General features: G+C 60.1%; 3 protein-coding genes across 5 annotated transcripts; 2 read left to right on the top strand and 1 right to left on the bottom strand.

The window, feature by feature from the left end:
* The first annotated feature begins 487 nt into the window (after positions 1 to 487).
* Positions 488 to 13,289, top strand: HOMEZ (homeobox and leucine zipper encoding). 3 transcript variants are annotated; one of them, XM_054046352.1, is made up of 3 exons: positions 488 to 613; positions 10,768 to 10,829; positions 11,012 to 13,289. In XM_054046352.1, the coding sequence occupies exon 3, from the start codon at positions 11,077 to 11,079 to the stop codon at positions 12,322 to 12,324; it is 1,248 nt and encodes a 415-aa protein (XP_053902327.1). In that variant the 5' UTR covers positions 488 to 613; positions 10,768 to 10,829; positions 11,012 to 11,076; the 3' UTR covers positions 12,325 to 13,289. The 3 variants fall into 3 exon arrangements, with proteins under 3 accessions (XP_053902327.1, XP_053902326.1, XP_053902325.1); XM_054046351.1 differs by lacking the exon at positions 488 to 613 and adding an exon at positions 4,637 to 4,867; XM_054046350.1 differs by lacking the exon at positions 488 to 613 and adding an exon at positions 4,874 to 5,204.
* PPP1R3E (protein phosphatase 1 regulatory subunit 3E) lies at positions 638 to 3,426 on the top strand. The gene is given in 3 exon segments (XM_054046354.1): positions 638 to 2,600; positions 2,754 to 3,011; positions 3,013 to 3,426. Coding segments are annotated over 3 exon segments (888 nt in total). The 5' UTR covers positions 638 to 2,183; the 3' UTR covers positions 3,226 to 3,426.
* A 970-nt stretch (positions 13,290 to 14,259) lies between the features above and the next one.
* RNF212B (ring finger protein 212B) lies at positions 14,260 to 27,071 on the bottom strand. Its single transcript, XM_054046416.1, has 15 exons — positions 26,957 to 27,071; positions 25,987 to 26,039; positions 24,925 to 24,999; positions 21,214 to 21,329; positions 20,933 to 20,993; positions 18,862 to 18,890; positions 16,693 to 16,739; positions 16,147 to 16,189; positions 15,696 to 15,753; positions 15,489 to 15,531; positions 15,180 to 15,219; positions 14,917 to 15,047; positions 14,744 to 14,805; positions 14,554 to 14,594; positions 14,260 to 14,379 (listed from the first exon to the last, which is right to left on the bottom strand). The coding sequence occupies exons 1-15, from the start codon at positions 27,069 to 27,071 to the stop codon at positions 14,346 to 14,348; spliced, it is 948 nt and encodes a 315-aa protein (XP_053902391.1). The 3' UTR covers positions 14,260 to 14,345.
* Positions 27,072 to 27,904: the final 833 nt, after the last annotated feature.

Genomic DNA, 27,904 nt, shown 5'->3' with positions numbered 1-27,904 from the left:
GACGCTTTTGATTGGCTCAGCGTCATGATTGGTCACGTCCCTCCCCGTGGCTGCGGCCCCATTGGCCGACGGGCCAACCCTGGCAGCTGATTGGCTGAACAAACACCCCTTATTGAATAAACCTGCCGCAGCCCCATTGGCGGCGGTTCGCCGCCCCGAGGAAGCCCCGCCCACGTCTGACCTTTGACCCCAACTTGACCCCCGATCCTTCCCTGCTGCACCCCAGACCCCAACCGTCACATGACCCCACAGGTTGATAAACCAACATGGCCGCTCCAGGGCATGAGTCAGCTCCCCTCCCCCCCCCCGTCCCCCAATGGCTCTGCCGGGGGCCTCGGGGCGCGTTCAGGCTGATTAATGGCACCTGGCGCCTCGCTCCCGACCCCCAGCCCGGTGCCCCCCCCCCCCCCCGCCCGGCCGGTGCCCCCCGCCCAGTGCCCCTCACTCCCGACCCCCAGCCCCTTCTAGCCTGGCCCTGCCCCCTGCTGCTCTGCCTCCCCTCAGTCCCCCACCACCCCCATTCCCTGGCCGGCTTCCCGGGATCCATTAGCTGCATCTTGTCTCATGAATTATTGATCTCAGAGTGGAACATTTTCGGCCCTTCACCTCTCAGGTACATGGTGTCCCCAGCTGGGCCTAGACTCCCGGACGCCTGGGTTCCTGCCAGGTTAACTCCATAAGGTCTGGAAGGAGTGATTACCCCACCCCCACCTCCCTGTTGGTGGACAGGGGGCGGGGGGGAATGGGGAGCCCTGAGCATTGGAAGGAGGGGAGATTGCTTGGAGGGGATGCGCCGTTTCTGAGCACTCCGGTAATTGCCAAGTCAGATTTTGCGTGCTCCTGGACCAGGAGGGATGGAGGGATAGTGAAAGAAGAAGAGCGAGGTAGGGAGGAGGGGCATCTGCTGGAGGAAAGAAGGTGAAAGAGAAAGAGACGGCGAGAGAGCCAGGGTGAAGCCCCCTCGGAGCGACAGAACCAGACAGCACCCAGCCGGAGCAATAGAAAGACGGATCGCAAGGAGAGAGAACGAACAGCAGAGAGATCAAAGGAGGCAGTGACCGAGCGAGACAGAGCCCGGCCGGAGCAAGAGAACGAGAGAGGATAGGATAGGAGGAGAGAGAAGGAGACAGTGCAGGAGCGACAGAACGAATTGGAGCCTGGACAGAGGGAGACACTCAGAATTTCTGAAAGGGAAGAGTGACGGAGAGAGAGAACAAACCAGCAGCTGGCTGCAGTGATAAATTGAGACTCTCCAGAAAAAAGGAATAAGACGGCAAGGACAGAGAGAGAGAAGGAGGCAGAGTCCAGACAGATGTAGTCTTGGAAACTCTGGAAGGGAGGAACCTGGAAGGGGTGAGGAAGGAGTAGAATAAGCCAGCGCCCTGCCAGAGTGAGACGCATCCCAGATGGAGAGAGAGAAGGAGAATTTCTGAGAGGGAAGAACGTGAAGATAGCGACAGAGCAACAGAACGAGTCAGGGTCCAGACAGAGAAATAGACTTGGACCCTCTAGAAGAGAAGAACGTGGAAGGCAGCGATGAAGTGGTAGAATGAGTTGGCGACATGATGGAGCGATAGAACGAGACACAGCCCAGAAGGAGTGATAGAAAAAGGGAGCACTTTCTTGGAGCAGTAGAATGGACAGAGAGCTAGAAGGACTCAAAATCCAGAGAAAGCGATAGAGCGAGCCAGAGCCCAGAAAGAGGAATAGGAGGAGGCCTGGACAGGGTGACAGGACACGAGCCTGGTCAGAGGGACAGAAGGATACAGCTCCCGGATGTGGCAATAGAATGAGCTGGTTCCCAGACAGAGCGATAGAACGAGCCGGCACCTTGACAGAGCGATAGAACGAGCCGGCACCTTGACAGAGCGACAGAACGAGGCGGGGCCTGGACGGAGCAATAGAACAAAGCGGGGCCCGGACGGAGCGATAGAAGAACGTAGGGCCCGGGTGGAGTGATAGAACGAGGCGGGGGCTGGACAGAGCGATAGAACAAAGCGGGGCCCGGACGGAGCGATAGAAGAACGTAGGGCCCGGGCGGAGTGATAGAACGAGGCGGGGTCTGGACAGAGCGACAGAAGGAGCCGGTGCCCGAGCGGAGCAACAGAAGGAGCCGGTGCCCGGGCGGAGTGATAGAACGAGCCGGGCCCCGGACAGAGGGAGCTGGCCCCACCCTGGGCCCCATGGCACACGCTCCCCCGCCCCCCAGCGACATCCCACGCAACCTGAGCTACATCGCGGGGCTGTACGAGCGGGCATACTACCGCACGGTCCGGCCCAGCCTGGGCGATGACTCTGACTCGGAGGCCGAGGGGCGGGCCCGGGGGGCCCGGCCGAGGGGGCGCCAGAGCCGCACGGGCAGCAGGTGGGGGCACCGGCGTCGCAGGGCCCGCTCTGCCCCGGCCGGGGGCCCTGGTGGGGGATCCCGCAGCCGCAGCCCCGGCTCCCGCAAGCGGGTGCGCTTCGCTGACGCCCTGGGGCTGGAGCTGGCCAGCGTGAGGCGCTACTGGCCAGCCGAGCTGCCCCAGGTCCCCGAGCGCGTGCACACCCAGCTCCGGCGTGACGCCCTGCGCCACTTCGCCCCCCTGCAGCCCTTCCAGGTAACGGGGGGAGCGATGGGGGGCAGGGAGGGGAGGGGGATGAAGGCTGGGGAGCAGGTCCCCAGCTCTGCCCCCCCCCAGCAGGGTCACCGGGCTCCAAGCGACATTAATTTTCTTTCTTTCTCTCCATCCCCTCCCGCCCGTTTTCTCCAGGACTCCCAGGACCCGCTGGCTGGGCGCCTGCCGCTGACACCGTGTTTCTGGGACCCGCTGGGGCTGCCGGACTTCGGGGCACGGCTGGGGGCGCAAGGCGTGTGCCTGGAAGGGGTGCGGGCTGGGGGGCTGGGGGTGGCGGGGACCCTGCGGGTTCTCAACCTGGCTTATGAGAAGCGGGTCAGCATCCGCTACACCTGGGACGGCTGGGCCAGCTACCGGGAGGCCCCCGCCGCCTACGCCGGGCCCTCCGCCGGCCCCCCCGCCCGGCCCCCCCTCTGACCGCTTCGCTTTCCGCCTGCCCCTGCCCCCTGGGGGCACCCTGGAGTTCGCCCTGCGCTGCCACGTGGGGGGCCAGGAGCTGTGGGACAACAATGGGGGGCAGAACTACATCCTGCGGGGCGGGGGACGGGCCGAGGGGCCCCCCAGCCCCCCACACGACGGAGAAGGGGGCTGGATACATTTCCTGTAGGGGGCTGCACAACTGGCTTCCCAGGGGACACAGACTTCATGGGGGGGCCCACAACCAGCTCCTCCCATCCCCCAGATCCACATCCTCTGGGCTAGGCCCAGGGGGGGGCTGCAATTCACCCCAAAGCAGGAATAGGTGGTGAGATACAGGGGGGGTGGGGGAGACAGGTCTTCCAGGATGGCAGGGTCCAGGGGAGGGTGGGGCTAGGATGGGGGTGGAGCTCAGACAAACCAAAGACATGCCCCCCACATCAAGCACCACCTCCAGCCCTGGGGGACCTACACCCCCACCCAGGACATGGCGGGGGGAGCCATTGCCTTATAGGGGACATCAATACCCTCCAGGCCCTGCCCCCAGCTCGAGTGGAGGGTCTGGCTGCATGGGGGGGGGGGGGAACGACATTGGAGGCCGTTAACCGGTGGAACTCCCTGCTGGTGGACATTGCCGGGCTCGACCCGCCCCAAGCCAGGACTGGACAAAGTCACCCGACAATGGGGGGAGGAGGGGTTACCAGGTTGGCTGGGCCCGGGGGGGGGGGCAGTACCAGGTTGGCTGTTGTGTGCAGGTTTCCCCCAGGACAGCAGCTCGGAGGGGGCAGGGAAGGTGCCACCGTTCTCCATGGCACATTTGCCCGGACACCAGGGCTGCCCACATCTTGGCACCCAACCCCCCTCTTGGACCAGTCCCCTGCCCCCCCCCACCCTGCTGGTGCTCCCCACTCCTGGCTTGCAGCCCCTGACCCCCCAGCTCTGCCGGTGCCCCTCACTCCCAACCTACAGCCCCTGCCAGCCCTGCCCCCCCCGCCACAGCCCCTCACTCCCAACCCACAGCCCCTGCCAGCCCTGCCCCCCCCAGCCCAGCCACAGCCCCTCACTCCCAACCCACAGCCCCTGCCAGCGCTGCCCCCCCACAGCTCTGCCGGTGCCCCTCACTCCCAACCCACAGCCCCTGCCAGCCCTGCCCCCCCCCACCACAGCCCCTCACTCCCGACCCACAGCCCCTGCCCCCCCAGCTCTGCCGGTGCCCCTCACTCCCGACCCACAGCCCCTGCTAGCCCTGCCCCCCCCGCACCACAGCCCCTCACTCCCGACCCACAGCCCCTGCCAGCCCTGCCCCCCCAGCTCTGCCGGTGCCCCTCACTCCCAACCCACAGCCCCTGCTAGCCCTGCCCCCCCCGCACCACAGCCCCTCACTCCCGACCCACAGCCCCTGCCAGCCCTGCCCCCCCAGCTCTGCCGGTGCCCCTCACTCCCAACCCACAGCCCCTGCCCCCCCAGTTCTGCCGGTGCCCCTCACTCCCGACCCGCAGCCCCGGGGTGATCCCGGCTCTATCCAGGGGACTGGTTTCCCCCAGGGCAGCCCGGAGGGGGGGTGGAGAAGCAGCCGGTTTCTCTGCCGGCTGAGCCGAGGGTCTGGGTCTGAGAGAACCCAGGAGTCCCGGCTCTCAGCCCCGCCCTAGCCAGGAGGGAACCCAGGCGTCCGGCTGGTGGCCGGTTTCCGGGCTGGGCTCTGTGGCAGCCAATGGCCAGGACGGTCCCTCCCCCGCAGGCCGCGGCCTCCAATCCCAGCCCGGAGGGGGCCAGGCCGAGCCGGGCAGGGATCGGGCTGGTGCCGGCCCGGCCCCGGCAGCACCGCAGGGAGGGTGAGTTCGGCCGCCCCTCCCCCCTTTGTGTGCGGGCTCCCTGCCCTCTCCCGGAGAGAACCCAGGCGTCCGAGCTCCCTGTCCCCTCCCGGGAGAGAACCCAGGCGTCCGGGCTTCCTGCTCTAACCACCAGACCCCACTCCCCTCCCAGAGCCTGGGAAAGAACGCAGGCGTCCGGGCCTCCAGCCCCTCCCGGGAGAGAACCCAGGTGTCCTAGGCGCCCTTAAAGGGCCAGTGCAGGGGAAGCCCCGCCCCCTGAGCCTCCATTACCCAGGATGCAAGTGGAGCAAAGTCCCAAAACTTGGGAGGAAACTAAAATCGCAGGAGGAGGGAAAGTGTGAGTGGGGGGAGGGGCTGGGGGGGTCTTGGGGGCAGCTGGAGGGGGGGCGGCTTGGGGGGGAACCCCAGAGAGAAAGAGGAGGGGGAATATGGGGGGGTCTCTGGGGTTTGGGGGATCCCAGGAGGAGAGGCTGAGACAAGGGTCGGTGTCTCAGAGAACCCAGGAGTCCTGGCTCCTAGTCCCCCCCTCCACCTGTGCTCTAACCTACTGGACCCCGCCCTCTGAGCCAGGAAGAGAACCCAGGCGTCCTAGGTCCTAGCCTCCCCTGCTCTCTCAGAGCCAGGGAGAGAACCCAGGCGTCCTAGTTCCCAGCCTACCCCCCACACACACCCCCTCTCAGAGCCAGGGAGAGAACCGAGGCGTCCTGGCTCCCAGCCCCTTCCCCGCTCTAAGCCACCAGACCCTGCCCCTCTCACAGAGCAGGGCTAGAACGGAGTGGGGATGGGGGTCTCGGAGGGTGTAGGGGGCTAGAAGGGTCCTGAGGGGGGTTGGAGGGAGCTGGGAATTGGTGAGGAAACTGGCTGTGGGGGGGGGGTCACTGGGGGAGGGGATGGGGAGTCTCTGTGGGGTTGAGGAGCTGGAAGGTCTCTGGGGGAGAAGGTGGGGGTTGGAGCTGGGGGGTCTAGGGAAGGAGCTGGTGTGGGGGTCTCTGGGGGAGCTGGGGTTTGGAGGAGCTGGAGGGGTCTCTGGAGTGGGGTCGATGAGGAGTCTGTGGGGGAAGGACTGGGGAGAAGTTGGGCATTTGGGGAGGTATCTGGGACTTGGGGGCCTCTGGGGAATGGGGGTCCCTGGGGAAGGGGGGTGGGGTGGGGGGTCTCTGGGTGCTGGGGAGAAGGTGGGGTTGGAGCTGGGGGCGGTCTCTGGGGGAGGAGTTGGGGTGGGGAGGCTCTGGGAGCTGGGGAGAAGGTGGGATTGGAGCTGGGGGAGGTCTGGGGGGGTCTCTGGGGGAGGAGTTGGGGTGGGGAGGCTCTGGGAGCTGGGGAGAAGGTGGGGTTGGAGCTGGGGGCGGTCTCTGGGGGAGGAGTTGGGGTGGGGGGGCTCTGGGAGCTGGGGAGAAGGTGGGGGGGTTGGAGCTGCGGGTTTCTGGGGGAGGAGTTGGGGTGGGGAGGCTCTGGGAGCTGGGGAGAAGGTGGGGTTGGAGCTGGGGGCGGTCTCTGGGGGAGGAGTTGGGGTGGGGAGGCTCTGGGAGCTGGGGAGAAGGTGGGAGGGGTCTGGGGGGGTCTCTGGGGGAGGAGTTGGGGTGGGGGGTCTCTGGGAGCTGGGGAGAAGGTGGGGGGGTTGGAGCTGCGGGTCTCTGGGGGAGGAGTTGGGGTGGGGAGGCTCTGGGAGCTGGGGAGAAGGTGGGAGGGGTCTGGGGGGGTCTCTGGGGGAGGAGTTGGGGTGGGGGGTCTCTGGGAGCTGGGGAGAAGGTGGGGGGGTTGGAGCTGCGGGTCTCTGGGGGAGGAGTTGGGGTGGGGAGGCTCTGGGAGCTGGGAGGGTCTGGGGGGTCTCTGGGGAAGGGGCTGGGGTGGGGAGGCTCTGGGAGCTGGGGAGAAGGTGGGATTGGAGCTGGAGGTGTCTGGGGGGGTCTCTGGGGGAGGAGTTGGGGTGGGGGGGTCTCTGGGAGCTGGGGAGAAGGTGGGAGGGGTCTGGGGGGGTCTCTGGGGGAGGACTTGGGGTGGGGGTCTCTGGGAGCTGGGGAGAAGGTTGGGGGGGTTGGAGCTGCGGGTCTCTGGGGGAGGAGTTCGGGTGGGGAGGCTCTGGGAGCTGGGGGGGTCTGGGGGGGGTCTCTGGGGAAGGGGCTGGGGTGGGGAGGCTCTGGGAGCTGGGGAGAAGGTGGGATTGGAGCTGGGGGGGTCTGGGGGGGTCTCTGGGGGAGGAGTTGGGGTGGGGAGGCTCTGGGAGCTGGGGAGAAGGTGGGATTGGAGCTGGGGGGGTCTGGGGGAGGAGTTGGGGGAGGGTCTTTAGCGTATTAGGAAGCTGGATTCGCTTATTTTACATAATTACCACATGGTGGAATTTCTGGTCAGTTCCCTGCTAATTAGTCGCTGATGATGAGGCTGATTGGCCGGTAGCCACCAGGGACTTGCTGGATTTTGGGTGACCAATCAGGACGCTCTTTCATGGGGACGGGGGTGGGGGGGCACCTATAAGACCAAGGCCCTGCTGTCGGGACATGGTCTGGTCACCCCCCGATTGAGTCTAATTCCTGGTTCTTCATGTTTGTTGGGCGTTGTTTGGCCGATGATCCGGTAATTGCTAATCACTCATCAGTTATTTCCGTAACGAGGGGCCCGTCAATTAATAGTGGAGTGGTAACGAATAGGGGCTAATTTCAGGCCTGGTGAGTTCTCAGTCCAGCTCGGTGAGCAACGGAAAGACCAGGTTGGCCCCAGTGATCTCGTTAATGTAGGTCTGGGCCGTTGTTCCCGTCAATATGATTGAAACGTATCAGAGCTTAGTTACTTTAATTAGATTGATTGGTTTACTTTAATGAGCTCTCTGTTCTTTAGGGGACAAGAACTGTTGCTGTACGTTAGGAGCCAGGACTCCTGGGTTCTATCCCTGGCCCTGGGAGGGGAATGGGGTCTAGTGGTTAGAGCAGCGGAGCTGGGAGCCAGGACTCCTGGGTTCTATCCTTGCTTCTGGGAGGGGAGTGGGGTCTAGTGGTTAGAGCAGTGGAGCTGGGAGCCAGGAGTCCTGAGTTCTATCCCTGGCCCTGGGAGGGGAATGGGGTCTAGTGGTTAGAGCAGCGGAGCTGGGAGCCAGGACTCCTGGGTTCTATCCTTGCCTCTGGGAGGGGAGTGGGGTCTAGTTTACCAAGCATAGTCAGGCCCACCCCTCCAATCGGTGACATTTCTCCATTTGTCTGTAACGCGATGACCTTTGAATGCTGCATCCAACCGAGTCCAAAATGTTCGGAAACATGGCGGGCGTTGGTGGAAAGGACCCCGTCTGTTGGGGTGAAACCCGGAGACCCAACAAATCCCCTCACACTGACAACCTGCCCAGCGCCCGGCCAACACCGGGTACAAAGTCTGAGACCCCAGAGCGAGCCGACAGTTTTAGGGAAAAGTGATTTATGACCATTAATAGTGCTAAAAATTAGAAAACCAGCAACAGCTCTTCTACAGACGCTCCCCGACTTATGCAAGCGTTCCGTTCCAGAAGGCCTTGCGTAACTCGAATTTTGCGTAAATCGGAAACTTATACCTGACCATTATACACACACACACACAAAACCCCTCCTGTTTCTAGCATACGGAACTTTTTCCGTAATTGCAGATTTGCGTAAGTCGGGTTTGCGTAACACGGGGGGCGTCTGTACTCAGAGCTCTAAAGGTACATAGGCTGATAGTTCATGTGCTCCGATACCGCCGTGTTCTACCTTACGCAAATATGCCTCACAGAGCTCTGGCGTTCACGGTTCTAGTTCCCCTGGCCGCGTTGCTCTTCCGCTTATGCACAATAAGGATTGGTTGATAAACCTCAAAGACTGTGGGCTGGAACCGAACTAATGAGGATTCGTAGAGGTGACAGCCAGTCAACACGTTAGATCATGTAGTTTGGATCACAAGCCATTCAGTTTACCCAGTGTCCCTGTATTTAGCCTTAATAACATGCATTGGACTAGAGCGTATTTTCCAGTCTGGATTTGAAGAGCTCAAGATATGGAGATGCCACTTCCCTTGGCTGTTTGGGCCAATGGTTTTCTTCTGGAATTGGGGCTGTCTTTCCAATTGGAATTTGGCTGCCTGCTGCATTCAGCCATTGGTTTGGGTTCTGCCTTTTTCCGCTAGATTAGAGTCCTTCAGCACTGGGTATTTGGATGTAGACGCCATTGGAGAAGGTGGAAGAATGGACAACGTTCTTCTAAAAAATGGGGTTCTCCAACGCTCCGTCCTCTGGGCATTGGCTGAGCTGAGGAAGCCCCTAGGTAGGAGTGCTAAGATCTGATTTTGAATTTTACGGTTCACTGTCTATCCTGCCCAGGACCAACAAGCAACCAGCAGCAACCAAAGCAAAGGGTCAAACCGTGTGCCATCAATGGCATCTGCAGCCCAAGGATGCGCTGCGTGCTGTTACCCAGGTGGTGGGAGCCAGCGCCTGGTGTCACAGGGAGAGCACCAGAGGCTAGTTCATGCCATGGAGACAGCTTTCCAGCGGTGGCTGCAGGGGGACTGTTGTTGCCACGCCACTACCTGTGCCTTGGAGACGCTGGCCAAATGCGCCCGTCAATTGGTAGCACAGAGAGCGCGCCATGGAGATGCCTCTCCAATGCCAGTGGCAGCTGCAGGGAGCCCACCAGCGCCAGGCTGTTGCCTGCAGAATGGAAACGATGCTACAAAGCCAGCGGCCTCTCTTGGAAGATCAAGAGCGTCATGCCATTGCCTGCGCCACGGAAACGAAGCTCCACCATGAGAAGCGTCGGCCAACGGCGCCGATAGATTAGCGTCACAGGGAGAACATTGCTTAAATGGCTGTTCCATGGGAACCTGGCCCATTACTCACTTACGGCGGCAAGCAGCCAGATGTGATCAGGAAGAGGTTGCCCATGTGGATCCGTCTGGACTTTATCGCACGGCAATAGGGTGCAGCGAAGGCCGGGGACGTTGGGAGCGATTTCTAGGAGCGGTCTGAGCCGGGGGCTCTCGGAAGCAGCACAGGCAATAAGCCATTTGCACTTAACTCGAGGGGCCGGCCAAGCCCAGGGCTCATTAGCCAACTTCGCAGTGCCAACGGCCGTGCCGATTTTCGGTTGGGTTGTTCCAGTCACTGCTGCCTAGAGCCTCCCTGGCAGCATCGGCTGCGGCGTTCCAGAAAGACAGACAAGCAGCTGGCTTGGGGTTGGATAACGCCTGGCCTCCATAAGCGAAGAAATGCACGACCCTCTAGTTTCCAAACCACTGGTCAAATATTTTGTGGTATTAGCGCCTAATTAGTACCTATTGGTCAATTATTTAATTAGCTGGTCAATAACCAAGCAATCCTTTCCACAAGCTAATTATTTTTATAATGGTTTGACTATTTCTTTGTGAGCCAGTAAGTTCGTCACGGAGCAATCGTTTCTAGAAGCTAATCCCCAAGTAATGCAATCGGGGTTCGATTATTTGTTAGCAGTAATTGCGCATTAAACTGAATTGCATTATTAGTAATTATTGTGCGTCTTATCCTAGTGTCTCTGCGGCCTGGTCACAGACACACAACAAGCACCGGTGCTGCCCCAGAAAACTTATTTCCAGGATCGTTCGGCTACCTCCCTAACTAACGACACCCAAAGACATAATTGTCCCTAACTAGCTAAGGAAGGTAGGAGCTGGTCCCTGAATCCCCTGAAATACGGTGGAAATGAATTCCTGGATATCTATCTCATTTGATTATTTGAATGTTTCTGAGTTCTTGAGGCAAGAACTGTGCTGCGTGTCTCCTGCCTAGTGGGGGCTGGGGGCCAGGACTCCTGGGTTCTATCCCAGCTCTGGGAGGGTAGCAGGGTCTAGTAGGTTAGAGAAAGCGGGGCTGGGAGCCAGGACTCCTGGGTTCTATCCCCATCCCTTTCACCTGTCTGTGTCTCTCTTCCCAGGTCTCAGGCTCCCCGGGGGGACGTGGGACTGACCATTTGGGGTTCAGACCCCCTTACCGCAGGTAAGAGCCTTTGCTCCCCGTTGCTGTCTGGGTGGGGGGGTAGCAATCACCCCCAAACACCCCTGGGGGTGGGAGAGGAGGGAGGAGGAGAGTGCTTGGCTTCCCATAGAGCTCTGGGGCACCCCACACTGCCCTCCTCAGTATCTCCTGCTGATTGGGTCTCGCTCTTGCTCTCCCCACAGCTGTCCCTGTGGGCTGCCCAGCCCGGGAGCCCCAGGCCAAGGACCCCCCGGTGGCGGGGCCAGCCATGCCCCCCAACAAGGAGTCGCCAGGTAACCCCAGCTCGCCGGCGGCCCTCATCTGCCTGCCGCCCATCTCGGAGGACCTGCAGCTGGTGTGGACCCAGGCGTCCCAGACCAGCGAGCTGGACGGCCACCAGCCGCTGCGCCAGGCCTTCAGCTACTTCCCCTACCCAAGCCTGGCCGATCTGGCACTGCTTTGTCTGCGCCACGGCCTGCAATTGGAGAAGGTCAAGGCCTGGTTCATGGCCCAGCGGCTGCGCTGCGGCATCAGCTGGAGTGCCGAGGAGATCGAGGAGACGCGGGCGCGGCTGGCCTGCCGCCAGGACCGCCCGGCCTTCGGGGCCCTACTGGCCCCCGGCGACCCCCTGACGCAAACTGGCAAGGCCCCAGGAGGCAGGGAAGCCCCCACGGCCACACACCACAAAGCCAAGCCCCAGGAATCCCCAGGGAGCTGTTCGGCTGCGGCCCACGGGCCCCCAGAGCCGGGGAGAGCTTCCGCGGCCCCCCACCCCAAAGCCAAACTGACGTTGACGCCGCCCCCCAGCCTTTTCCCCACGCCGCCCCCTCCGTGCCGGGCCTGGACGGATCCTCCGGCCGGCGCCAGCCACCCCGACACCGCCTGGGACCTCAGCAAACCGTGCCGGCTGGCGGCGGCCGACACTGCGCCGCCCTCCTCTGGAGCCGCCGTCAACGGGGCCGAGGCGTGGGCCCGGCCCGGCCACCCCCACAGCACCCTGGAGGCCCAGCGGCAGCGCAAGAGCCGGCGGAAGAGCAAGGAGCAGCTGGCGGTGCTGAAGTCATTCTTCCTGCGGTGCCAGTGGGCGCGGCGGGAGGATTACCAGTGGCTGGAGCGGATCACCGGCCTGCCGCGGGCAGAGATCATCCAGTGGTTTGGGGACACCCGCTACGCCCTCAAGCACGGGCACCTGCGGTGGTTCTGGGATAACACCGTGCCCCCCACTGCCGCCCTAGAGCCCGGGCCCCGCACGGACACGGGCCCGCTGGAGCGGTACTGGGCCGCCCGGCAGCAGCTGCGCCAGGACGACCTGCCAGCCCTGTGCCGCGAGTCAGGCATGGGGGCCCAGCAGGTGCTGAACTGGTTCTACTCCCGCTCGCCCGAGCCAGCCGAGGTGGTGGTGTGCCTGGGCGAGGAGCCCGAGGACGAGGACGAGGAGGCCGGGCTCATGGTGCAGGACGACGGGGAGGAGGAGGATGACGAGCCGGAGGAAGAGGACCTGGGCACCCAGGAATGAGGAGCTTCGGAGACTCCCCGGGGAGGGTGGGGGTTGGGGGGAACCGACTCGTGTGCTGGGGCTCTGTTCTGTCTAGTTCCTCCCTCTGTTCTAGAACCCAGATCTGGGTCCTGCATCTAGTTCCCCCTGCCTCTCCGTTCCTGGGCCCCACGTTCCCCCCGCTTCTCCCCAGCTCTAGAACCCGGGTCCTTCTCCCTTTCTGTTCTGGAACTTGATATTACGCAGTTCTGCTCCCTAGATCATTGTTGTAATTTGCTCTCCATGCCTCAAGATCCAGATCTGGGTTTGTTCCCCCCCCCCTGTCTTGGTGCTCTAGAACAAAGAACTGGTTCTCCTCCCTGTTCTAGAATCTAGGACCCTGTTTCGCCACCTCTGTGTTCTAGAATCCCAATCATGCCCTGATCCCTTTCCTCTGCTAGAACAGAGGGACACCCCCAAGCTCTGCCACAGGCCCTAGAACTTGGAGCTCTTGACCTAGAACCCAGCTGTCCAGTTCCCTCTATCATGCTGTAGACCCCAGATACCATTTCACTCCTAGTCCTCTACTCTATAACCTATGTTCTCCAGTTACTGGTTTGTGCTCTAGAACCCGGAACCTTCTGACCAGTTGTCTGGATTCAGGTATGCTCCCTTCTCCAGACTTCCCCTACCACTCCCCCTCCTTCAGGCACCTCTGTTTCTAGAGTCTGTCCTGGTTCGTCCCTCCCCTCCTTCTAGATCACGTTAAGGCCCTGTTCCCCAGAGAGATGGGTGGAGGGAGCTGGGTGGGGGCAGCATCTGGCCTGGAGGGGGTGGGAGATGGTCTGTGGGGGGCTCCCTGGGTTTGGTTTTACAAACTGGGCAGGAGAAAATGGGGCGGCGGGTGCGGGGCGGCCTTTCCCTGGCGGCTGTTGGTCTTTTCTGGAGTCGTTAATTTATAATGCCCGGCTGGCGCGAGTTAAAGCGAGGTTTGAAGTTGAACTCCACACCTGTGGCCTGTGTCTGATTGGGGGTGGGTCCGGATGGGGGCTGGGGGGGGCTTTGGTTCATTCCTTCACTCACGTTCTCAGTTCTCGTTCCCTCGGCGGTAGCTGGCGTACGTCAGTTTGGAGGGGTCCCTGACGCTCAGTGGGGGTGTGTCTCCTCTGGGTTCCCTGTCACTCGTTTCCTCCTCTCCTCCCTCATTTCCTCTTCCCCACTCCCTCCTTCAGCACCCGCCTCCTGCTGCCCCCTCGGCCCACTCCCACTAGGGCTCTGGGAGGTTGGCGTTCCCCCCAAAAAACCCGCCCTTAAATCATCCAACCCTTCCCCCAGCAGAGCCCCCAAGGGCGGGAGAAGAGCGGCTGGGGGGCTCTGCTGGGGGTTACGTCCTCCTAGGTTACAGGGGAGTTATGGCTGAACCTCACTTCTCCCCCAAATATGCAGCAGCCCAGTTGGAAAAGCCAGACATTTATTGTCAATGTGTGTGGGGGGGTCTGGGCTCCAGTGGGATCAGAGCCATTTGGGGGCACCCCCACTGGGGGGAGGCAGAGATAATGGGGGGCTGGAGTCCAGTGGTGTGACCCCCACAAATGGCTCTGATCCCAGCTGCGGTGGGGACAGGGATAATGGGGGGCTGGACTCCAGTGGTGTGACCCCCCCCCAACAGCTCTGATCCCAGCTTGGGGGAACAGGGATAATGGGGAGCTGGACTCCAGTCGTGTGACGTCCCCTCCCCACGGCTCTGATCCCAGCTTGGGGGTGGGGATAACAGAGCCCTGGCCCGGGTGGGGAGGCAGGTGTGGGGGGGGTTGGAGGAATGGGAACCCTTGGGCTGGGCCACTGGGGGCAGTACGGGGGGGGGCTGTTAGACTGGCCTGGGGTGGGGGTGTTGGGTGGCTGGGGGGCTGTTAGGAAGTGTGGGGGGCAGGTGTGACTGGGTGGGAAGGCTCTCTTGGCTGTACTCCCCCTCCCCCCAGGCACAGTCACTCCGGTCCCCAGGGGGCCGCAGGGGAGAGTCCGTCGGATGCTGGGGAGCCCAGGCGGTTTCTGTGCCCCACACGCTACAGTTGGGGGGCCTGGCTGGCACTGGGGGCCCTGCGGGGAGAGAATCCTAGTGAAGAGACAGAACAGCCCGTGGGGGAGGGTCGTTCCCCTCTGAGCCCCCCCCCTCCCCAGATCCCTCTTTTGGGGGCTTACCCCCTTCTGAGCCCCCCTCCCCCAGACCTGTCTGTGTGGGGTGTGACCCCCCCCCAATCCAGTTTCACTGACCTGCCATGCTGGGAGGGGGTGAGTTGGGGGGTGAACCTTAGCTGCGGGAAGAGAAGAAATTACCCAGAATGCTACAGCCAGATAGCCTGAGCCCCCTGCCTCCAGCCCACTCTGCCCCCAAGTGTCCTCCAGCTTGACCCCCAGCCTGTTCAGCCCTGCCCCCCAACCTGGTCTCCCCTGCCCCCCTCACCTGTATGGGTCTTGGTCTCTCTGTGCTTTGGCTCCCCCGAGGGGTGCCCCCCTCTCTCAGATCTGTGGGGCAGAGGGGAGGGGTTAGTGGGGCAGATTGCGGGTGCCCTGTGGACCCTGCTATGGGCTGGGAGGGGGATCCCCTCACCTCTCATTCCCATCCCCCCAGCTCACCTGCAAAGATGCCCAGTGCCAGTGTGGGGGGGCGCCGGCCCTGCCCAGCCTCGCCCTCCACTGGCCCCCGCCCGGGGGGGCGCAAGGGGAAGGTGCCCAGCGCTGGGGTCGGGGTGGAGGAGGAGGAGGCCCTGGGGGGAGAAGAGAGGGTTAGGGAAGGGGGGAAAGCAGCAGTGAGACCCCCCTGGGACAATCCCAGCCCCACAGTCCTGCCCCCCAGGGGGAGGCAGGGACACCCCCCACACACACACACACACACTCACCAGTAGGACAGGCTCTGGGTGGAGGCTGGAGACGGGGTGGCTGCGGAGCAGAGGGGAGACAGTTCAGGGGGGGTCATGGATTTGCGGGGGGGGCAGCTCTGGAGAAGGGGGAGTGAAAGTGGGAAGGGATGGGGGGTGATCCAGTGCCCTGTGGGGGGGGGCAGCCAGAGCCCGTGGGGAGCGACTGCCCCAGGGGGCGGGGGAGCAGCCATGGCTCTGAGGCCTTGTCCCTGTGACCAGGTCAATTCTCAGCCGGCCGTGGGGCAGCCCCCTGGGCCTCGGGGCTAGCCGGGCCCCCGGCCCTCTCACCAATGCTGGAGCCAGTGGGGGTCTGGGTAGGTCCCGGAGCCTGCTGGGAAAAGGAGAGATGGAGTGAGTCAGAGTGGGGTGCCCGGGCAGCCCCCCCACACTCCTCTACCTCCTATGGCCCCAGGCACCACACCCCCCACATGGCCCTCATGCCCCCCACACCCTGTGTAGTCCCCGCCACCCCCAAGGGGCACGAGGGCGACTCACCAGCCAGCTGGGGGTGCTGGAGAGGCGGTAGGGGATGGAGTCCAGCGAGGAGGAGCGGCTGTGTGGGGAGAGACCTCGTTACATGGGTCATAGGGGGTGCCCCCCGGGCGGGCACATGCACGCCAGGACCTAGTCCACGAGCAGGGGGTGCAGGGACACACACACACACACACCCCGCACGGCTCGGCCCCGCGAGAAGAGGGCGCAGGGAGACACACCCACACACCCCGCAGGGCCGGGCCCCGCCAGCAGAGGGCGCAGGGACACACACATACACACACAACCTGCAGGGCTCGGCCCCGCCACCAGGGGCCACAGGGGGACGGACACACACACACACACACACCCTGTAGGGCCCAACCCGCCAGGAGGGGGCGCAGGGACACACACACACACACCCCGCAGGGCCCGGGCCCACCAGCAGGGGGCGCAGGGACGCACACACTCTCACCTGACCACCTGGCTGCAGAGCTGGGTGCGGGGCCGCGGGGCACCTGCGGGGACAGGCCGGGTGAAGACAGGGAGTCCAACCCCCTATCCCCATTTGCACACCCACTGTCCCATGGGCACCTCCCACACTCGCACGCCCACTGCCCAGCCCTTGCATGCCCTCTGCCCCACGGGCACCCACCTCACAACCCCCCACCGCCCCATGGGCATCCCCAGCCCTAGTACGCCTGCCAGCCCTCACATGCCCACACACCCACTGCCCTGCAGGCATCCCTGCCCTTGCACACCCACTGCCCCACGACAACCCCCAGCACTCGCACACCCACTGTGCCACAGAACCCGCCTCACACACCCACCACCTGTGGACACCCCTGGCCCTCACACGCCCACCGCCTCAGGGCACCCCGAGCCTTCACACGCCCACATTCCCATGGGCGCCCCCACCCTTGCACACTCACGCCCCCCCCCATGCCTTCACACACTTGTCACCACATTTGACCTATTTCAAGGGGGCTCCCCGGTGCCGCCCCCCCCAGGTTCTCCTTACCGCTCTGTGAGGGGGAGGTGATGCCAACTGGCCGGGGGGTGCTGACCCTGCCCAAGGGAAAGGAACACAGCTCAGGGCCGAGGGGATGGGGCACCTCCAGTGCCCCCATCTCCCCACACTCCCATCCAGCACCCAACCCCAGCCGAGCACCATATGCCCAATACTCCCAACTCCCCGCCCAGCACCCACCCCAGCGCCCCCAACTCCCCACGCAGCATCACACCCCCAGCACCCCCAACTCCCCACGCAGCAACACACCCCCAGTGCCCCCCAACTCCCCACCCAGCAACACACCCCCAGTGCCCCCCAACTCCCCACCCAGCATCACACCCCCAGTGCCCCCCAACTCCCCACCCAGCAACACACCCCAGTGCCTCCAACTGCCCTCCCAGCAACACACCCCCAGCACCCCCAACTCCCCACCCAGCATCACACCCCCAGTGCCCCCCAACTCCCCTCCCAGCATCACACCCCCAGTGCCCCCAACTCCCCACGCAGCAACACACCCCCAGTGCCCCCAACTCCCCACCCAGCATCACACCCCCAGTGCCCCCCAACTCCCCACCCAGCATCACACCCCAGTGCCTCCAACTGCCCTCCCAGCAACACCCCCCTGTACCACCCAACTCCCCTCCCAGCATCACACCCCCAGTGCCCCCCAACTCCCCACCTAGCAACACAACCCCAGTGCCCCCAACTCCCCACTCAGCAACACCCCCCAGTGCCCCCAACTCCCCACCCAGCAACACACCCCAGTTCCCCCCAACTCCCCACCCAGCAACACACCCCAGTGCCCCCCAACTCCTGACCCAGCAACACACCCCAGTGCCCCCCAACTCCGCACCCAGCATCACACTCCCAGTGCCCCCCAAACTCCCCGCCCAGCACCCACCCCAGTGCCCACAACTCCCCACCCATCATCACACCCGCAGTGCCCCCCAACTCCCCACCCAGCAACACACCCCCAGTGCCCCCCAACTCCCCACCCAGCACCCACCCCAGTACCCCCAACTCCCCACCCAGTACCCACCCCAGTGCCCCCAACTCCCCTCCTAGCATCACACCCCCAGTGCACACCAACTCCCCACCCAGCAACACACCCCAGTGCCCCCCAACTCCCTGCCCAGCATCACACCCCCAGTGCTCCCAACACCCCTCCCAGCAACACATCCCCAGTGCCCCCCAACTCCCCACCCAGCATCACACCCCAGTGCCCCCCAACTCCCCACCCAGCATCACACCCTCAGTACCCCCAACTGCCCCCCCAGCAACACACCCCCGGTGCCCCCAACTCCCCACCCAGCAACACACCCCCAGTGCCCCCCAACTTCCCGCCCAGCACCCCCCCAACTCCCCACCCAGGAAGACACCCCCTGTGCCCCCAATGCCCCACCCAGCACCCACCCCAGTGCCCCCCAACTCCCCTCCCAGCATCACACTCCCAGTGCCCCCAACTCCCCACCCAGCATCACACCCCCAGTGCCCCCCAACTGCCCTCCCAGCAACACACCCCAGTGCCCCCCAACTCTCCACCCAGCAACACACCCCAGTGTCCCCAACTCCCCACCCAGCAACACATCCCCAGTGCCCACCAACTTCTCGCCCAGCACCCACCCCAGTGCCCCCCCATCTCCCTGCCCAGCATCACACCCCCAGTGCCCCCAACTCCCCTCCCAGCAACACACTCCCAGTGCCCCCAACTTCCCTCCCAGCATCACACCCAAGTGCTCCCATCTACCCACCCAGCATCACACACCCAGTGCCCCCAACTCCCCACCCAGCATCACACCTCAGTGCCCCCAACTCCCCACACAGCATCGCACCTCAGTGCCCCCCAACTGCCCACCCTGCATCACACCCCCAGTGCCCCCAACTCCCCACCCAGCATCACACCCCGAGTGGCCCCCAACTCCCCATTCCCCACCCAGCACCCAACTCTCTGCCCACCACCCCACTCCCAGAGCCCCCAACTCCCCACCCCCTCGCCCACCATCCCAACTCCAGTGCCCTCAGCTCTCCATGCCCTCACACCTGGCACCCCCACTCCCACCACTCCCCATCCACTGCCCAAGACTCCCGTGTCCCACCCCACTCCAGCCCCTCAGACCCTCCCATGTCACATGCCCTTGGCCTGGGAGGGGTTGGCGGGCCTGGGCGGGGTTGGCTGACCTGCTGCCCTGGCATCGGCTGGGCGAGGCCTGCAGGGAGAGAGGCAGAAGGGGGGTTAGTCTGTTCCAGGGGGCAGCAGAGAGACGGGGGCACAGGCTGCCCATGGGGTGAAGGGCACAGATGGAGGGACAGCAGGCTGGACAATGCGCAAACAGACGGACAGTGGTCAGGGGTCACACAGACAGATGGATGGTGGGAAGGCTGACTCATGGATAGACAGACAGGAAGACAGACAGGAACACAGACAGGCAGCAGGCGGGATGACACACGGACAGTCGGATAGACAGTGGGCGGGATCACACACTGACGGAAAGACAGACACCGGGCGGGATGACACACAATCAGACAGACAGCAGGTGGGATGACACACGGACAGTTGGACAGACAGCGGGCGGGATGACACACTGACAGTCGAACAGAAAGACAGCGGGCGGGATGACACACAGACGGACGGACAGACAGTGAACGAGATGACACACTGACAGTCGAACAGACAGACAGTGGGCAGGATGACACACTGACGGATAGACAGTGTGGACAGAAAGCAGGCGGGATGACAAACTGACAGTCGGACATACAGCAGGTGAGGTGACACACTGACGGATGGACAGAGACAGCGGGCGGGATGACACACTGACAGACAGACAGCAGGTGGGATGACACACAGACAGATGGACAGATAGTGGGAAGGATGACACATTGACGGTCGGACAGACAGCAGGCGAGATGACACACAGACGGTTGGACAGACAGCGGGTGGGGATGAGACATAGACGGATGGACAGACAGCAGGCGGGATGACACACAGATGGTTGGACAGACAGACAACGGGCGGGATGAAACACTGACAGTCAGACAGACAGACAGTGGGCGGGATGAGACATTCACAGTCGGACAAACAGCAGGCGGGATGACACACATATGGATGGACAGACAGCAGGTGGGGATGACACACAGATGGATGGACAGACAGACAGCGGATGGGGATGACACACTGACGGACAGACAGACAGCGGGCGGGATGACACACAGACGGTCGGACAGACAGACAGCAGGTGGGATGACACACAGACGGACGGACAGACAGCGGGCCGGATGACACACTGATGGACGGACAGACAGCAGGCAGGATGACACACTGACAGTCGAACATACAGCAGGCGAAATGACACACTGACGGATGGAAGACAGACAGCAGGTGAGATGACACACGGACAGACGGACAGACAGCGGGAAGGATGACACACTGACGGACGGACAGATAGACAGTGGGCACGATGACACACTGACGGATGGACAGGCTGCAGGCGGGATGACACACTGAACGGACAGACTGACAGCAGGGAGGATGACACACAGATGGATGAACAGACAGCGGGTGGATGACACACAGACGGTCGGAGAGACAAACAGCAGGCGGGATGACACACTGACAGATGGACAGACAGACAGCGGGCAGTTTGACACTCTGACGGTCGGACAGACAGCAGGCGGGATGACACACAGATAGATGGACAGACAGCTGGTGGGGATGACACACAGATGGATGAACAGACAGCAGGCAGGATGACACACTGACGGTCGAACAGACAGCGGGTGGGGATGACACACTGACGGTCGGACAGACAGCGGGTGGGGATGACACACAGACAGTCGGACAGACAGACAGCGGGCAGGATGACACAGACAGAAGGACAGACAGCTGGCGGGATGACACACAGACGGTCGGAGAGACAGACAACGGGCGGGATGATACACTGACGGATTGACAGACAGTGGACGGGATGACACACAGACAGTTGGACAGACAGACAGCGGGCGGGATGATTCACTGACAGATGGACAGATGGCGGGCGGGATGATACACTGACGGATGGACAGACAGCAGGCGGGATGACACACAGACGGATGGAGAGACAGACAGCAGGCGGGATGACAGACGGATGGAGAGACAGCAGGCGGGATGACACACAGACAGTTGGACAGACAGACAGCGGGCGGGATGATACACTGACAGATGGACAGATGGCGGGCGGGATGACACACAGACGGTCAGACAGACAGCGCTTGCCTTGAGGATGCTCAGATATTTTTTCAGCTCATCGTTCTCCCGCCTCAGCGCCTCCAGCTCCCTGTAGGGGGTAAGGATACGCGGGGTCAGAGGGGCTGGGCACTGCCCCGATCTGCCCACCCTCAGGGTCCCCCCCACGTGCCGGGACGTGTGCTCGAGTGCCAGGCTCTGTGCGTGCTGTGCCGAGCAGGCCAGGCACCGTGTGCCAGCTATGCCCCAGGGATTGCGGGTGCTGTGCCCAGGGGCATGTCCCTGGTGACCCCTGGTGGCCGGGCTCTGACCTGTCGCGGGTGGAGAGTTTCTGGCGCGTCTCCTGCAGGGACCCCTCCGCCTGGGATGCCCTGTCCTTGTAGAACGAGAGCAGCCGCTCGCTCTGTGCCCGCTGGAAACTCCACACCTGGGAGACAGACACAGCGAATGGGGCACAGACCAGACCCTCTAGGGGGCGCTGCCTCCCATCTGGCCCCAGGGCAGGGACTGGCTGGCTCAGGAGCGTGGGGAATGGGGCACGGGCCAGATCTTCTAGGGTGCACTGGCTCCCCTCCTGCCCCAGGGTGGGGCCAGGCTGGCTCCGGGGGGTGGGGAATAGGACATGCTGCCTGTCCCCTCTAGGGGGCACCAGGTCCGATCCTGCCCTAGGGCAGGGACAGGCTGCCTTCGGGGGGTTGGGAATGGGACACGGGCCCTGTCCCCTCTAGGGGGCGCCAGCTTCATCCAGATCCACAGGCGGGCGTGGCTGGCTCAGGAGGTGAGAGCCAGAAGCCACTATCAGTGCTGTTGCTGACTGCACTGAAATTCCCTGTGATGATTAACTTCCATCTCCTTTCATCTCCCTCCTTAGCTGGCTCCCTTAGCGTAAATAATTAGGGGGGGGAAGGGAGGGGTTCTAGCAAAGCCCTTGCACTGATTATTAACCAGCTGCCTGCTTGGTTAGTAACCCAGGCACTCCATCTTGCCTGACCTTGAATTCCCCCGGCTGCCTGATCCCTTCAAAGATGGGGAACCCCGCCCGGAGCCTGCCCCCCCCCAATCCTCTCTGATAACTCCGCAGAGCGTGCTCGCTGGCGGCTTCTCCTCCATCCTTGTCGTTCCCATGGCTTGTCTCTGCCCCCTCCCGTCACAGGCGCCCACCAGAGCTGCACGCGACCTGCCTCAATTGGTCTCTACTCCAGACAGATTCTTTGGTGTAGCCACCCGAGGGTAACCGCAGCATGGCCTTGGGTGCTCGCGTTCAGCCGTGGGTGCACCCTGACCCCTGGGTCCGTTTTAGAGACCTTGCCGGCCCGGGCTCCGCGCCTCCGGCCTAGCTGGAGAACTTGGCGTTTGTCTGGGTTGACATGCCGCTGGGTGGAATGGGCCCAGCTCACCCAGTGATCCAGGTCTTCACGGGATCATCAATACCTCCCGCTCCGCCAACCCTTGGGTCATCCGCAGACCTGACCCAAGGTGATCTTATATTGACTTCCCGTCAGTGAGGAGTGTCCCAGTGTCCTAGAAACGTTGCCGAGGGAGGACCAAGTAAACCTAGACTGGCCCTGACAGGGGTTTGTCCAGCCAGATCTTTAAAACCTCCAACAACAGGAATCCTCAGTTTCCCTTGCTGTGGACTAAGCCCCTTATGTCTTCTCTACCGTCAGTGAACAATTGATCTCCGTCCTCTTTATAGCAACCCTCAGCAGATTTGAAGACTGTTCTCACTCCCCTCTCAGTCTTCTTTTCTCATGCCTAAACATGCCCTGTTTTCTTAACTTTTCCTTGCAGGTCAGGTTTTCTCACCCTTGGATCATTTTCAGTGCTCTCCTCTGGACTCTTTCCAGTTTGTCCCCCTCTTTCCCAGAATTGGACACAGTACTCCAGCTGAGGCCTCGTCAGTGCTGTGCAGAACGAGACAATGACCTCCCATGTCTTCTAGACAACATACCTGTTAATATGCCCCAGAATATTTGACTTTTTCTCAACTGCATCACACGGGTGACTCATCTTCAATTTGTGATTCACTCGAGCCCGCCGTGCCTTTGCAGCCAGGGCCGGCTCCAGGCACCAGCGAAGGAAGCAGGTGCCTGGGGCAGCCAATAGAAAGGGGCGGCAGTCCGTCCGTTTTAGGGGCGGCACGTCCAGGTTTGCGGCGGAAATTCGGCGGAGGCTCCTTCAGTGCCTCGCTTCCTCTTCAGCGGCAGCTCAATCGCTCCGCTTTAGTCTTCGGTGGCACTTCGGCGGCAAGTCCTTCAATCAGGTTTTTCTTTTTTTTTTTCTGTTTTTTTTTCCTTCGCCGCTTGGGGTGGCAAAAAAGCTGGAGCCGGCCCTGTTTGCAGCTGTGCTATTCCCTACCTAGTCCTTCCCTATTTTGTAGCTGTGCATTAGATTTTTTTCCTTCCTAAGTGAAGTCCTTTGAATTTGTCTTTGCTGAATTTCATCTGACTGAAGTCAGACCGATTCTCCAATTTGTCAAGGCCATTTTGAATTGTAATCCTGTCCTCCAAAACCTTTCGACCCCTCCCAGCTTGGTGACAGATGCAAATTTTAGAAGCATGCTCTCCGCTTCGTTATCCAAGTCATTAATGCGAATACCACCCGACATGGGACTGACCCCTGCGGGACCCCACTTGATCCAGCCTCACAGTTTGCTAGTGAACCATTGATAGCTATTCTTTGAGGATGGTCTTTCAACCAGTTGTGCACCCACCTTGTATCATCAAGATCAGATTTCCCTAGTTTGTTGTGTCAAAGCCTTACTAAAATCAAGCCATATCACCTCTATGGCTGCCCCCCATCTGCTAAGCCAGTAACTAGGGTTACCATACGTCCGTTTTTTCCCGGACATGTCCGGCTTTTCGGCAATCAAACCCCCGTCTGGGGGGAATTGCCAAAAAGCTGAACATGTCCGGGAAAATGCCGGCCGGGCACTTCCCCTCCCGCGGCGGCTCTGCTCCTCCCCTGACTCTTCGGCTCTGTTTAAGAGTGACCCCTGGTGGCCGGGCTCTGACCTGTCGCGAGCCGAGCGCTACGGGCTTTGGGCAGCCCCCATGCCTCCGGACCCTGCGCCGCCGGATCCCGGGAGGGGAAGTGCCCGGCCGGGGGCGCAGGGTCCGGAGGCATAGGGGCTGCCCGAAGCCCATGCGCTACTGGCTTCACGGTTTGCCGGGCAGCCTCCAGACCCTGCGCCCCCGGCTGGGCGCTTCCCCTCCCGGGCTCCAGCTACGCTGGGGAAGTGCCGGCCGGGGGCGCAGGGTCTGGGGGCTGCCCAGCAAACCGTGAAGCCGGTAGCGCTCAGGCAGCCCTTTTCGCGTGGCTGGGAGTGGGAGGGAGGAGGGGCGGAGTTAGGGCAGAGTTGGGGCGGGGAAGGGGCGGGGCTGGGGGAAGGGGCGGGGCTGGGGGGGAATGGGTGGGGCCAGGGCCCCGTGGAGGGTCCTCTTTTTTTATTTGTTCAATATGGTAACCCTACAGTAACCCTGTCAAAGGAGGCTGGTTTGGCATGATTGTTCTTGACAAATCCATGGTAGCTATTCCTTATAAAGTGTTGAAGGCCACCAAGTCTAGTGTTGAAGGCCACCAGGCCTAGTGCTGACCTCTCTCTGTGCGATCCCACTAGAGACATACGTCCCCATTGGATGGTGATTCCCTGTCGAGAACTATTTATTGAGATCTGTCCCTTAGCTGGTTCTTAACGTGTGCACCATTGACATTGGATCCCTGCCCGTTCTTTAATCAGGGTGTCAGGCGGTGCTGTGTCAAACACCTTACAAAAGCCAGTCACAGCTACAATTACCTTTACCAACGAAGCTTGTGATCTCCTCAGAGAAGAAGGTCAGCTGTTTTCCATGTAACCATGCTGACTGGTATTGATTATACCTCTGTCCTGAGTCCCATGTAGCTTGTTCATTCTTTAGCCCAGTATTGTTTCCTGGCCTATAGTTACCTTGGATGGAGCCTTTCCCATCTAGGGGGTGCCGGCTTTGATCTTCCCCCTCCAATGGGGACTCTCTGCCCCTTACCTGGGAGATGTGGGCCAGATATTTGAGGGCCGTTTCCACCGGGCTCTTGAAAAAGATCTTTTCTTGGGGTTTCATCTGTGGGCGAGAAAGAAATAGGCAAAGCAAGTATGGAGCAGCTCCCACCCGGCTTGGATCATGACACCCCCCAGCAATGTGATCCAGGCAAAAGGGACTGGCATCTGAGGGGCACATCTGAATGAAGATCGAGAGAGACGTATCTACAAACATATGTGCCTCAGATTAATAAAACCTAAGGCTAGAAAACTCTGGCTCAGTTTTCTGTTATTTTTTGCTAGTTGCCAGCACCCGCAGCACCATGATTATGGGAGAATTTCCGCTTTCATTTATACCAAAAAATCCCTATGTTTCTAGCCTTTGTGACTGGGGTGAAAGGCTTGAAAATGTGAATCCATCTGAAAGGAAAGGAAAAGAACCCCAATTTATGATCTGGTACAAGCGCATGCTTTGAAAGGCAATCATGGTTATTCTAGGGGCTGAAACGTGGTATGTTTGATTACTTGGGTCAGCGGCTCTGAAAGCTGGGACTTGAAATAAAACAACACAAGACTTGGGATTAAGATGGTGAGGCCGGCACAAATTTGCACATCTCCAATTTTGGTTTGGAGTCTTTCAATCAAGAATGGAGGACCCTTTCAAAGAGACACATTCAAGCTCAACCATCAGATATGGGCTATTTTGGTAGGGCACCTTCAAGCCACGTGCTGCACCGAGGACCTGCATCCCAGAGTCCTTTGCACTGCTTTCAGGTTTCCTGGGCGATTTTCAGGGAGGACCATGGGACACCTGAAGGGGTCAGAGACCCATACACCAGGATCCTATTGGAGCTTTTGAGCCAACATGAACAGATCATTTTGGGGACCTGAAGCAACCAAAGCAAAATTGATCAGGGCTAAAACTCTGAAAGAGTCTCATGCTAAATTGAAATTGGAGCAGCCACACACAACTGGGCTAAGACCACATCTCTAGTTAAACCAGCATCACCCTGCATGTGTAGACGAGAGAAGGAAGGGAGGATGGTGGAAAAGGATGAGAGCAACTCACATTATCAGCGAGACACAGATATTTGCAGGTCGCTCCACAAATGGGGCATTTCTCTGCAAGGGTTGAAACAAGTGATTATTATTATTATTATTATTATTGTGGTTGCAAGTTCTGTACAGAGTTTATACCGATTTAACTAAGCCAGGGAGGTGAAGCACTACAGTTTGTGTGTGTAGGCAAGGCACTCTGTTACTATTCCCCCCCCCCCGGGGTTTTAGTGAAACGGAGAATGTGAAAGTGAGAGAAAATGTGGAAAAAAACACACTTTTGCTTCCTTTTTACTTTTTTTTCCCCCACTGGAAAAAGCTGATTAAAAAAAAAAAGGTACTTTTTCTCGCTTTTTAACATTTTTCAAGCTATTTTTGCACTTTTCCTGTGGAAGAAAAATGTGTGAAATGTGAGGAAGAACTCGCTTTTTACTTTTTTCCCCAAATATTTTCCCTATTTTCTATTATTTTCACAATTTTTCCAGTCAGAAGAAGTTAATGAGGGTGCAAATCTGGGTTTCCCCCCTCACTTTCTTTAACTTTATAGTTAAAAAGAAAATTTGAACCTTCACCCTCCTTTTTCCAATGGGCGAATGGTGGGCAAAGTTAAAAAAACACAGAAAACGGGAATTTTCCTGTATCGCTAAATGACAAATGTTAGTTTCTTCTTGAACTTAATCAAAATGATTTTTTAAAAGAAAAAATTAATCTTCAAGGGGGGAAATTTTGAGAAAAATGTAATGGTTGAAAATCTCTTCTCAAAACAAATCAACAATGATTTTGTTGGCGGAGGGAATGTTTTTGAGGGAAATGTTTTCTGAGAAATTTAATTTTTGAAGAAAAAATTTTTGAAGCATTTTTGGGGGGGCTCCAACAATGGCTCACTATGTGCATGGTCCCAAAGGCTTCTGGAGGGGGCCGGACCCCATTCCCTGCCCCTCAGAACCCTGGGGGCAAAGCACGGAGCATGCCCTGAGCCTCACCCGCGGCAAAGCATTTCCTGCAGAAGAGGTGTCCACAGCTGGTGATGCAAAAGTTGGCGCCATCTTGGCGGAAGCACTGGTTGCAATGGAACCAATCCATGCTGTGGAGGGACATGGACAAGGAGGAGTTAGCTCCGGCAGGCCTGCACTGGGAGGGAGGGATAGATGGGGGTAGGTTGATAGATCCAGGGACAGATGGATGGAGGAGGAGGGAAACATGGATGGATGGATGGATGGATGGATGGATGGGTGAGCGGGTGTGAGGATGGAGAGAGGGATGAGGAAGGGGTGTGTGGATGGATGGGTGTGGATGGGGATGGATGGATAATGGGATGGGTGAGCGGGTGTGAGGATGGAGACAGTGAGGGTTGTGTGGATGAGTGGGTATGTATGGGGATAGATGGATCGATGGCGGAGTGCAGGGGAAGGCTAGAGGGATGGATGGTGTGTGGGGGATGGATGGGTGGAAGGGTGTGTATGGTGATGGCTGGATAAAAGTAATCAAGTTCCTTATTAATGAAACAAATATGTATGATTAATTAACTTTGTAATATTGATTTTTATTTATTAACACTTTAATGATGGTAGTCTATTGACTGAAATGTTATTTACTTTATTAGCTATTACATAGTTATTATTAATGTATAACCACTTAACTATAAAATATTGTTAGCAAATTAGTGTTAATTATTTGCTAATTGACCATTGATTGTTATCAATAACTGATGTAAAATATTCAGGGCAGTTCTCTGGACTCTGTCATCCAGGAGCTCAGAAGGGATGGTCCGTTCTGGCTTTATAATCCATGAATCTCTATTCTGATAAGGGTTCTTTAGTTATCATCAGTTATTAGTGGCCATTCATCCTTTTGTGGATTATTTTTGGGCTTGGTAGGATCGGATTTTTATCACCAACGCTGGTAAACATCGATTTTGCTGCAGATATGCA

Source organism: Malaclemys terrapin, chromosome 12, assembly GCF_027887155.1.
Source record: "Malaclemys terrapin pileata isolate rMalTer1 chromosome 12, rMalTer1.hap1, whole genome shotgun sequence".
Classification (NCBI taxonomy): Eukaryota; Metazoa; Chordata; order Testudines; family Emydidae; genus Malaclemys; species Malaclemys terrapin.
The sequence above is the reverse complement of the archived record's forward strand: the minus strand, read 5'-3'. Positions and strand labels throughout refer to the sequence as shown.

Excerpts from the sequence above, each read along its gene's own strand:
- HOMEZ (XM_054046350.1), top strand. The coding sequence starts at position 5,143 with ATGCAAGTGGAGCAAAGTCCCAAAACTTGGGAGGAAACTAAAATCGCA. Across the intron at positions 5,205-10,767 it reads ATCGCAGGAGGAGGGAAAGT|GTCTCAGGCTCCCCGGGGGG; the intron begins GTGAGTGGGGGG and ends CTCTCTTCCCAG. Across the intron at positions 10,830-11,011 it reads TTCAGACCCCCTTACCGCAG|CTGTCCCTGTGGGCTGCCCA; the intron begins GTAAGAGCCTTT and ends CTCTCCCCACAG.
- RNF212B (XM_054046416.1), bottom strand. The coding sequence starts at position 27,071 with ATGTCCCTCCACAGCATGGATTGGTTCCATTGCAACCAGTGCTTCCGC. Across the intron at positions 14,806-14,916 it reads GGCACTGGGCATCTTTGCAG|ATCTGAGAGAGGGGGGCACC; the intron begins GTGAGCTGGGGG and ends TCTGCCCCACAG. Across the intron at positions 14,380-14,553 it reads ACCCCCTCCCAGCATGGCAG|GGCCCCCAGTGCCAGCCAGG; the intron begins GTCAGTGAAACT and ends CTCTCCCCGCAG.